Below are 12005 nucleotides of genomic sequence, written 5' to 3' on the forward strand. Positions count from 1 at the left end.
ATGAAGACACACACACACACACACACACACACACATACACACATACACACATACACACATACACACACACACACACACACACATACATACATACACACATACATACACACACACATACATACACACATACATACACACATACATACACACACACATACATACACACATACATACACACACACTCCTGCACTCCTGCACTCCCACAAGCACGCTGAAAACGAGTCACATGCAGCAGCCCGTCAGTCACCCGGGCGAGAGTTGCCATTAGCGCCCTGGGCTTCTGGTTGCCGTGGCAACGTGGCTCGTCTCCCGGTGAGTCATGATGCTGGCATCTCTGGCACATTGGAGGAAATTTTCACGCTACAGGAGGAATCATCTGCTGCGCGTGCGCAAACACACAAACACACACGCTGAAGTCGAAAATAATGATGGAGACAAACACATGGAGACATTAAGCCCGACACTAGAAAACCCTCTAAAACCCTGTTTACCAACACTGAGCACTGAACCAGCAGGATGCCTTCACTGCGTACTACAAGACGTCTGAAAGCAGCAGCTGGGCTTTTATAGGCAGCGGGGGTATTAAAAACGCATCTATTTTAGAACTTATTGAAGTTTTGGGAAGTTATTTGAAATAACTTTTTAGTAATATTCTGCAAAATGTGCAACAATGAAAAGAAAAAAGCAGCACCCCCTTGATTCCCCACTGTGTGGTCTGGTGCAGTCTGAGGTAGCCCAGTGATACTTTATACATACTCAATATTGAGATCTTTCTATTGTTCCAGTTCTGTTCCTAGTATTTTAGCTATTTTTGTTGGATATAGTTTTTATTCTTGAATAATAAGTCACTTGTTGCTGCTGTCAGGACAAAACTTTGAATCCCCAATATGGTAGGAAGAGACTGAAAAGCCTTCTTTCAATGAAATTCAATGTAAAAATATTTTATTTCAAGCCATTTCAGAGCATTTCTACTGGTCCATTTATCATGAAATCTTCACAAAATGTAAAGAACTGGTGTTTTCAAATTGTCACAGCGAAATTTTGTGCAAAAATAAATAAATAAATAAAAATAAAATAATGCCCACCCACAAACACCTCATGATTGGTTAGTGAGCACAAATCTCATTTAAAACTCAAAGAATTCTAATCAAACTACTGCTTCACTAAAGACGACGTCTAAACCAGTATGAAGTCTTCAAAGAGTCCGCCAAGAACACTAAAAAGGGCTTCCAAGAAGCACACGCTCACCTTTACCCTCCCAGCACTGGTGGCATTGTGTGATACGGGAGTCATAAGTAACATTTGGTTTTGGATGGGTCGAAAATTGGGAAGAAAATCGGGATCACTTGGATCAACCCATGAGCCGGGCTGCTTGGCTATTGGCTGTGACTATTAGTCTGTGACTAGTGCTGAATCTGATCTTGAAAGCAGCTTGGGCTTCAGCTCTTCACTTCCACAGGCCTGGCTGTGAACCACTTGCTCACAGCCAGGCCTGTGGAAGTGAAGAGCTGAAGCCCAAGCTGCTTTCAAGAGCACAGCAGCAGATACTCTGTACAGATCTCAGAATTTATTTAATGATTGACAGCAATAACCGGACAGCTGTAGAACAACTCAAAGTCCAGGACATAACAGCAGCAACACTTTGCTTCTTTTAAAATGCTCAAATACTGCCTGGGTTTTTGGCTAGACTGCTACTTTGCAATGCACAGAAACACTACACTACTACTGAAGCTGCTGACCTAATCAGGCACAATCAGTTCAAAGAGAAGAAGTGGGCAACCAAACCTTTGCAGAAACTATATCTTACACAACTAAATGTTTACATTTGAGTTACAGTTAGTAATGCATAAAACACTGTAAATCAAATGATAAATAACAAAATGTACCCATGCCTAAACAACTTTTAGTACAGTGTATAGGTTTACAGGTACTGTACTGTAATTACATAATCCAGATTGCATGGGGCTAATCCCTTACTCCCTAGCAGTGCAAATCAATGTTCTGATGTCCAACACACACCAGCAGCTTGCCTGTCTGCTTCTTACACACACACACGCCGGTTGGGTTATGTAAGACACTTTCCTGAGTGATTGATCTGTCAGCTGTCCACTACTGTTATGTTCACTCGTCCAGCTGCAGGGCCAGGGGCTTCCCCAAATGTCTGAACTGGACTGTTAAAGGAATAGTTCAGCTCAGCGTAACTCTGTATATTGTACTTGTGGCAAACCAGCGGTAATATCTACAAGGTATGACAAGACAAGACAACCATGTTCACCACTTGTGTCGGACACAGATGGAATTTGGCCTCCACCTTTAACCCATCCGTGCAGTGAGCGCACATGTACAAATTTGTGAACACACACACACACACACACACACACACACACACACACACACACACACACACACACACACACACACACACACACACACACACACACACACACACACACACACACGGGCAAACTTTCAGTTTTCTGGGCTTTATCACTTATTGGGGAAAAAAAAAAAGGTGATCAAGAAACACGATCCTGTCAAATAAACCTCATTCGTCCACATCTGAAAGTGACCCTTGTTGTAACTAAACGTTCTGAAATACTAAGCATTTTATAGTGGTTTACTCACGCTCACTTATAAACTGATTTTTTCAGGTTTGACAGGAAAAGGTATCGGATTGCAAAGATTTCTGGTTACTACTGAAGTCAACAGTTGTCTTCACTCGATCCCTCACCCTTCTGTGTAGTGAAGTAAACTAAAATGAGTAAGTTAACTACAGAGGGAAAAAAGCTGGAGGATTCCTTTAGACTTCCACATGCTCATTGCCACAGCTCTAATGAATCCAAATGGAGGATCCATATTGCACCAATATTCTGGGAACTATACATTTCAACAAGGCTAATTGTCCTCCAATAAGCATTGCACATGCCTAAATTATCACATACTCAAATATCGCTTTAAAGCTGATTATGCAAAAACTCCACATCTTCATGCAACGCGTCAAATGAAGTTTGGAATAATGGAAATGAAGCAAATGTCACAATTTTCCACTTGCTGCCTTGCATTGTAGCAAAACCTTCTGAGCATGAACATGGGTGACTTCTGTTTCAAGACACTGGCAGTAATGTGCAGTGTGGGCATCAAGTTTTAAAATAAATCAATTAAAAATGCTCACATCAAATTAATAATGAGCCATGATATTCTTTAATAGCTATTCCTCTGTGCACAATATATCCACACTGCATTCCAGACCATAATCCTCCCAAATAAGGAACCTCTCTTTCTTCTGAAATCAACTGTATAGCACACTGTCAAATTAATCAAATAAACAAACAAACTAAATATCATATTTGCTCAAATGTTACCCTAAATAAATATGTTTTCCATTCAAAAGCAGTGTGTTGTGAACAAGTGTGGACAAAATCTTAACAAATAATTTAATTATTTTCATGGTGTAAATAAATCAGTCTGAACGTGACCCCAGTTTCTAATCAGAATGAAAGGTCAAACTTAACTTTTTTTTTTCTTTTTTCTTTTTTTTTCTCCACTTTTCACTTTTTTTTAATTCTTTGAGTCAATTCTTGTTTGGGGGATTTTCACCAGTTCTTTCTTGGAAAAAGCTTCTAGTTCTCTGATTAGTTTTTATGCAGTCTTGCTAAATTGCTGTTTTGTGGTCTATCCACAGATTTTTGATGACATGTAGGTTGGGGGGCTGGATGAGACATGGCAAAACCAGCTTGCACCTACTGAGCTAGTCCACAGAGTAGTTTGAGCTGCGTTCAGAATTTGCTGATATTTAATCAACTTCATTTTTACTTCTACCGGCTACCCACCACCATGCTTAACGTGTTTTGTTTGTTTTTTGTTTTGTTTTTTACCCCTCCATGGCCAAAATGTGTCCAAATGTGTCCACATAACTTTTTTAAAATGCACCAGTCTTGTTTAGATGTTTACTTGGAAGCATCTGATGCTGTTTTCTACGGTGAAACGTTTTATTCCTCCATGAAGATACCATTTATGCAGCGGCCATTGAACAACAGTCGTGTAGCTGCTTAGAGGAGCCCATTGCTGCTACTTGTTGTTAGAATTCACAAAATGTATAAAGCTTGGAAATTTTCATCACCTGCCCTTTCCTTACAAATGTTGTATAGAAACCCTAGCAATAAAAAGTTAGTTAAAGGTCTGAGACATTGGTTCTTATGAGTGCGCAAATGTCTTGGGGTTCCCAAACATTTGCACGGTGCTCCAAGGTGCTTTAATCAAACTGCAAAGAAAAACAAACAAACAAACAAACAAACAAACAAACAAAAAAACAGTAAAGTAGCTCAAACTGCTGAGAAATGTTTCATCTTTAACCTTTCTGGCTTTTGGAGATCAGGTCATCTATCAAGTATTCACAGTAACAGAACTTTTGACTAGGAATGGCCAAACTTTTGCACGTCACTAAATTTGGCTGCAGAGAGCAGTCTATAAACTTACATCCAGTGTGTATTTCCTCTGTCTCACAGCGCAAGTGGTCCAAAAATAAACGGACCCGACTGCTCAAGACAAAGAAAGTGGGAGAGGAAAAAAGGGTGGTGGGGGTCTGCAAAGTTTCACGCCAGGGGAATCTGTCAGGAATCAGGTTTGGAGAAAGTTCAACATTACTGTTATTATTCTCCCAAATGCTTGACATAGGTACTGGCTATAACTGATGTTGTTAGGGCTGGTAATAGGGCAGTCAACTGGCATGAAATTGCAAATGTGATACATATCACCATACAGGGGTTACCATTCAAGAGGAATTTGATTACTTAATTAATTGTGTGCTATGATCTTGATTTGAAATCTCCTTGTCTTTATGAGGTCATACAAACTAATTATAGAATTGTGTAGAGTATTCTACGCAAATGAGATCATCTATGTTCCCATGAACAGCTAACAAATACAAATTCCACATTTGAAATCAACTTTCTCCAATTTGTCCTGAGTGAACTGACTAATTACTTTTGAGCCAATAAAAAAAAAACGACAGGACTCTTGAACTAAAGCTGAAATCCTACACTTGAATCACAACATAAGTGCTTAATTTAAAATTCATTGAGGTAGTGAACTAAAGCAAACCGTTACTGACCTAACTACATTACTACACTACTAAGCTGCAGAAACAGCCTGTAAGAACTCATGGGTTTTGTGAGGTTACAAAACCCAACATATTTACATGAATACAGACTAGAGCAGTTTATCCCTGCCCATTCTCTCAGAAGTGTTTCATCTCAGGCTGCTTTCTTTAATTAGTTACAATACAGGTGAGCCAATTTAAAGGCAAAGCAACAGAAAACAGCCAGTTTAATTCTAAGGGATAAAGTGTGATTGTAAACTTGTCATGTCAAAGTGAACGGTGTCCGTTTTTGCTACACAAACGCACATACTACAGGTCATAGGTGGAGAAAAATATATGATGTATCGCCCTTTAAATGTTACGTCCTCTACTTCAACCAGATTCCATTCCACTATTACACCATTACCCACTGGTAGGGGCTCTCAGATGACCCCCTACTCACTCAAACCCATTTAAAGCACATCATGCCCTATGGCCTACAGGCATGGAGGCTATTACCATCAGAATACTCAGCCTCTTACAACCGCTAGCTCATACCTCTCCATTATCCAGAATCATGAGTTTACCCAGAACATTTAGAAATCCTTGGGAACCCCTTTTCCATTCTCCATTAAAAACTTCCTTTTCATAATGTCATGACTTTGGATTTAAGGTAAATAGTTCCAGTAGCTTTAATAAAACATAAATTCATACAGTTGGAGGCTACACACTGCATCTGATTCTGAGGACTGAATTGCACAAAGCAAACAAACCTGCTCTACTCAAAAGTGTGGAACAACTTCCAAGCTTAACCAGGAGCAATCAAATAATGCAGAGTGATTTTTTTTTAATGCACAATGTAATTTTGAACTTAATTTTTAATAAATGACATAGTAAAACAGACACAAAAGCCAAACCCCTGAGCTGTTTGGGTAGCTGCCATACTCCTACAACAAATCACTTCTCAAATTCACTGTTTCCTGGCTGACTAATGATTTAGAGGGACTGGACATCTGGGAATACAGCACACTTCCAGTCATTAACCTCAACACCACAGAATACAGTAAATAATCTGTGGCACCTGTTTACATACATCCCTCAAGCAGTAAAGGTCTGCCAGTCTATTTGACAAAGCAAGATTTATCATCTCGGTTGAATATCTGAAACCAAAAGTGAAGCCTGTCTAATAGAAATGTCCCTACGCTAGTCATCACAGACAGGTTTGAGTTAATGCTGAAGTTACCTCCATAAAATACCATCACTAAGTCTCACGAGGCAGAATTTCTTGCTTGGCCCTTTAAATGCAAGCATAGCTTGATCTAGCCCTGGATTTTCTGCCTCATGAAAGCAGTTTTTACAGACATACATCACTACGGCAACTCGTGCTGCACACCTAGTCTGCTGGGCGGGAGGCTATGTTTGGGATTTTGGGCCAGCTTTCCAATGGACTGTTCTAGTCCTCAATAAAGTCATGTTTTAGTTTCTTTTCTTTTTCTTTTTAATGACCTTTGGGGTCATCACATGACAAAAACACACCTGGATTTTGGTAAAGCTGAAACATGGTCAGAAAGCCTGCATTAGTGAGTCCTTGTCTAAAGATATAGCACATTAGGGCCCAAAGACGCTCCACAAGGATCTTTTATACTCAGTCAATACAACGCTAACATCAGCACATCACGCAGTGTTGCTGTTTGTTGTTTCAGCATAGACTGTTTCACACACAATCTATGTAAAAATGGGTTTCTCCACCTTAGAGAAACGTGCCCATTCAGTTCACAGTAGTGGTGCCTGGAACCTGAAGAGTTTAACGGTTCTAGAAGCTTTTAGAGAAGGTTTTTACACCAAATGGTGCCTGAGCTGAGGCAGAACCAATCAGAATCTCCATTTCAGCTGAAGGATAGTCAGAATGCCATTTATTCTAACTAAACGAACTAAATTTCTTAAGTAAAAAGGAATTTTCATCTCAAATGAGCTTTCCACCTCTGGTTTTGGTAATCTGGGAGGAGTACATGCAGGTGTTGAAAGAAAATAGTCCCTAAAGAAAAAAGTTTACCATGGTCATTAAATACAAACTAAGCGACATTTAACTTCACTGGTGGTCCTGATTAATAAATCCTGAATAATAAAATGGCTGTATTGGTGCGGTCTTCTCATCCACTAAATTAAATTAAGCAGAAATTCTGAAAAATGTATGTGTAATTCCCCTTAACAGAACAGTTTGTCTAAAGGTGGTGTGTTTACTGCAAGATTATTCCAAGAACTGTAACGTCCAAGCCAAGTAACATTTATTTATACGGGTACAGGGCTCTGATAGTGGTTTATTAAGGTCCATTGGCTTTGCATGCAGGATCTTATCTGATCCCCTTACCTCTGAGCTGGGGCAGGGCTGAAAGTTCCCCAGGGCTGAGGCTTCCTCCCTGGGGCCTGAACTGGGCTGATCCTTGAGCTTTCCTCTGCTTCTGGGCCTTTCTCATAGACTTCCTGGTGAACCCATCCACCTTCTCAGTGGCTGAGATCCCAGACGACATCTTGACACACAAATACAAACAAACACACACAGACACACAGACTAGCTGAGCTCAGAAGTGTCCTACAAACAATGTGGATGACAGTCTAAGTTTCTCCAAGCAGTTGAAGTGCAGCCCTTGGTGCTGGCAGTGTTAAAGGCCCATGGGAGCAGACTGGAGCGTCCACCCAACTATCTACCACCAAACACTAGCAATGGGACTCATTCAATACACACAAAACAAATGGCCAGCAAATGGCGTCTAGGGTTTTAAGTTGTGGCCATGGTGGGCTTCTTCTTCTCCAGACACATCCACAGGTTGTCAACGCAAAGGATCAGAAAGTAAACTGCCTCATAGCCGGGTTTGCCCATTTGAAAGCCATACAGTCATCGCAGCGTCCTCCACCACAGTGGAGAATGCATGGCTCACGCTGCCACTCATCCAAACAGGATTAATCTTTTTCAGCCTGGTTGATGCAACTATCGATCATTCCGGGACTTGTCCTCAGGTAAAATCCAAAGCCTCGACGAAAGCCCGAAAACAGACGAAAAAAGTCTCGCAAAGCAGAACGGAATCGAGGCGCTAAGTTTCAGAGACAGCCGCTCGCGCGCTGAATCTGACCTTTATGGTGAATGTGCAGCTCAGTGTGGAGTGAATGACAGAAGCACAAGCCCTGCCCACCGCTTCGGCTACAGGCTGTGCGACGGCGATGGACTGCTGGCTCGTCCAATCAGCGCGTAGGATCAACTGCGCTACGACCAATCAGATTGTCGCTCGAACGAGTTCTTCAAGCTATACGCTTGGGGCCAGTCAACTGGGTCTGATTTATGTAAAAGCTGCCTCAGATGTCTGTGCTGTATTGCTTAAAACAGTGGTGTAGTATATTAGCAGTAACTTAACCCAAACCAGGCATCTGCATTTAATCATTTTAATGATTCTGTGAGCTCTCAAGGGCATAAGGATTTAGTGTTTTGGTAATCATCCAAATTCAAAGTTAATTAAAGGAATAGTTCACAAAAAATGAAATGTGCTGAATTTTCCTTATCTTTCCCTACCCCACATGTAATCAGCCGATGTTCACTTCTGTCGTTTTGAGCTACTCTTAGCTGCTTATGTTGGAAGCTAACAAGCAACATATAGCAGCTCTAAAAACTACTGAATTAAGCTCTGAACAAATGCAGTAGAACTGGATCCTGTGGGTGAAAAATAATAAATCACACCAAAACAAATAAAACAGTTTTTCAATGAAGACAGATCTTCCTCACTGATAGACCGGAGTAGAAATACAGGTATTAGCACTAAAAACATTCAGAACTTTATATCAAAATGTAGCGTCAGCACAAGTAGTTCAAGTAATTGAACTACTTACTTCACCTGTGAATCTAACACCCCACCTGTTGCTTAGTTAGTAAGCTGTATATCAGCTAGATCAGGTGAGAAAATACAAAAAAAAAAGAAAAAAAATGCAGAGAATTGTGTCAGTGAGCGTGGGAATCACTAGAGGTTAAATAAATAAGCCGACATGTAATAAATCAACCTGTGATCAACAGACTGAGTCTAGTCCATTCTTGCAGATGTGCACAAACTACAATCACAAATGCATTAGTGCATCAAACCAACAACTAATGTTTTGCTCTCTATTAATCCGGGGTTCATTGCTTTTTTTCTCTTTAGCTCCACTCACCTCCTGTTGACCTGTTTTGTTTTCCACAGAAGCCTCAGAGGGATAAAACACGTAAGTTAGGCCACGCAAGGACCAGTTTAACTTGTCTGTCTGCACTGGGGTTAACTCAACCAGAAATGCATGGCCGTAAACTGTACACTCCAGCTAAAAACCCATATACAGCAGCAGTCTTAAACAGTGAATGACTGTAAATGCTGGATTATCTGTGTTGTGCAATTAAAAACATATAGCATTAAAGGGCCCATTTCATGGAAACCCGAGAGTTTGATGTATATGTATGTATGTAGACACTGCTGATGTCAGTAAACATACTACTTAGTCTCTGGTCCATATATGGCTATTCTGAACTCAGTGTTTTTGTGATATGGCGGTATAAGCAGTGTTCCAGCCTAGACAGGGCAGCCAATCAGAACATCCAGCCCATCTAATAAGTGTGCTCTTTATATTTGGCTAATGTGTAATATGTAAATATTTAAACAGCTAGATTGTATTTGCAGTTAATCTGCTTATCTGTGGGGGTCTGTAAACATTTTTTTTATGTAGCAAGGGGCTTTAGGCAGCAAAAAGTTGAATTTTGCTGTTTTAAAGCATACATTCAGGACTGATAAAATTAAAGCTTAGTTTAGGTTTAATGATGTTTTTGTGATAGTAAACCATGGCTTTCTGTTAACAAACTCAATTTCCCAGCATGCTGTGCAGCTGTAGCTCACACAATGGTCAAGCATTTTGCACACTTAGCTATAGGTGACACATTTTAAAAATACACCAATATACAGGTAACAGATAATGAATGTTGTGATGATGTGAATCACTAACTAGATATTAACCAGTGTGGCCGGAGCTCACATATACTTCAAGATTTCAGAGTTAGCAGGTGAGCTAGGCTCAGGTCTGACTGTCTGTCTGTAAAAGGTCTGTCGCCCCCTGGTGGTTTTCTAAGCTTGTTTCAAACTCAAGCGTCCACAAAAGGAAAATCTAGGTATAGGTCATACACTACAAATCTAGAGGTATCCAGACACCCAGTCAAATAAGTGAACTCACAGACATTCACACACACAGGTCACATAATCGTAAAGTACTGCCAAATGAATGAACAGTCTACAGCGGTGGCACAGGAGCATAAGGCCACTGAACCCAGTAATGAGGATGGGCTAGAAGGGTCTAAAGCCCCTCCGCATAGGGTTGTGGAGCAGTGGAACTGTATCCACTTAAGCGTCATCCAATACATTTAGGATGAGCTGGAGTGTCAGAACGTATCGCAGAACATCAGTACCTGACCTTACCAATTCTATTGTGTAGCTGAAAGCAATCAAATCCTTACAGCAATGTTCCATTGTGATCTATTGTTTGCTTTCCCAGTAGAGGCTGTTACTGCAGCAAAGGGAGAAATCCTTTTAGAGGACACAGTGGAGCAGGGGTTTATACACTATATGCCACGTGACGTGGGTAACACCACAGTATACTTAACCGTATTACAGTGTATCGTATTGTTTGGTCTCATAATGTCCCAATATTTACAATAACTTTTATAACATTGGACATCGTAATAGACAGAATATGTAAACAATTAGCATATTAAAGAAACACTCCCATCCATTGCTAATTGTTTTCTTTATTGAACAGCATATGAAATAATAAAGAGCTCAGTAAATTATTAATGATTATTAATTTAACCACTCTTAGTAATAGATACCCTAATCATGTTTGGCTATGCAATATATAGTTGTCTATCAATACCCGGGCTCGGCAAGCTGCCACTGTTGAGCCCTTGAGTAAGGCCCTTTACCCTCTATGCTCCCCAGGCGCCGCAGCAATGGCTGCCCACTGCTCCAGCCATGTCTGCTTACGATCACTGTACGGATGGGTTAAAGGCGGAAGCTAAATTCCACCTGTGTCCAACACTAATGATGAATATGGTTGTTTGTTTGTTAGGCCAATTAGCTTCTTAGCTCCTAGCATGCTGCTCAAACAGCCTTCAGAACATACTAGGTTTAATTGGCAAAGCATTTCACCGCTAGTTGTACCATGTATGACTATGTATGACATATCAAGTTAAATAAATATCAAGTTACAAGCAGAAGGATGTTTTCTTCCCATCAACAAAAACAATTGTACATGTGGTCAGCAAAAAGCCATATCAAGAAGTCAATCTGAGCCATAATCTTGATTTTTAGCAACAGCTGCCACTTGTGTAGAGCAAAGAGAATTAAAAAAGCTGACATCTGAGAGGTAAAAACATATCCATTTTAAAATTTGATGCTTTTTAATTAAGCTGAAAGTGTTTCATGCAATGCAGAGCGCATTAAAACCACCCCTGAGCACGATGTGTAAATGAGCAGATTAAAATGTAAAGCCCATTTCTAATTCTATGTAAAGAGTGCAATTTAAATAACTGCAACATTTCCAGGAACCTTAGTGTGGAAACATCATTTCAGACCCTGTGTCTTCATTTAATTGATCAACAGTTAAGACAGCAGCCAACAGGAATAAAAATAAAATAAAAAACACAGCGTTGTGTACATATACAAAAGCTAACAGCACAGTGCTGTGTGTTTTACACACTTCATGCACTTGCATTAAACATTAGTGTGAACAAACAGAGACAACTGATAATATTCTTTTCTGTGAAGTTAAAGCTAAATGTACAGTCATATAATAAGATATAATTTGTCAATTTACAAGTTCTACTATTCATTTAAAAAGAACCTAAAATATACAACACATGCAATGCAGCATG

The 12005-nt window shown here is 40.1% G+C and overlaps 1 protein-coding gene across 1 annotated transcript in view; it reads right to left on the reverse strand.

Annotated features, from left to right (window-relative positions):
- The window catches only part of ppp2r5a (protein phosphatase 2, regulatory subunit B', alpha isoform), a 36432-nt gene extending 28232 nt beyond the window's left edge, over positions 1-8200 (reverse strand). Inside the window, exon 1 of the mRNA XM_072687434.1 lies at positions 7446-8200. Within this exon, the coding sequence (XP_072543535.1) occupies positions 7446-7605 (160 nt within the window). The 5' untranslated portion in view covers positions 7606-8200. The remainder of the gene's footprint in view (positions 1-7445) is intronic.
- Between the last annotated feature and the right edge of the window lie 3805 nt (positions 8201-12005).

The sequence above is a fragment of the Salminus brasiliensis genome, chromosome 1 (assembly GCF_030463535.1).
Source record: "Salminus brasiliensis chromosome 1, fSalBra1.hap2, whole genome shotgun sequence".
Classification (NCBI taxonomy): Eukaryota; Metazoa; Chordata; class Actinopteri; order Characiformes; family Bryconidae; genus Salminus; species Salminus brasiliensis.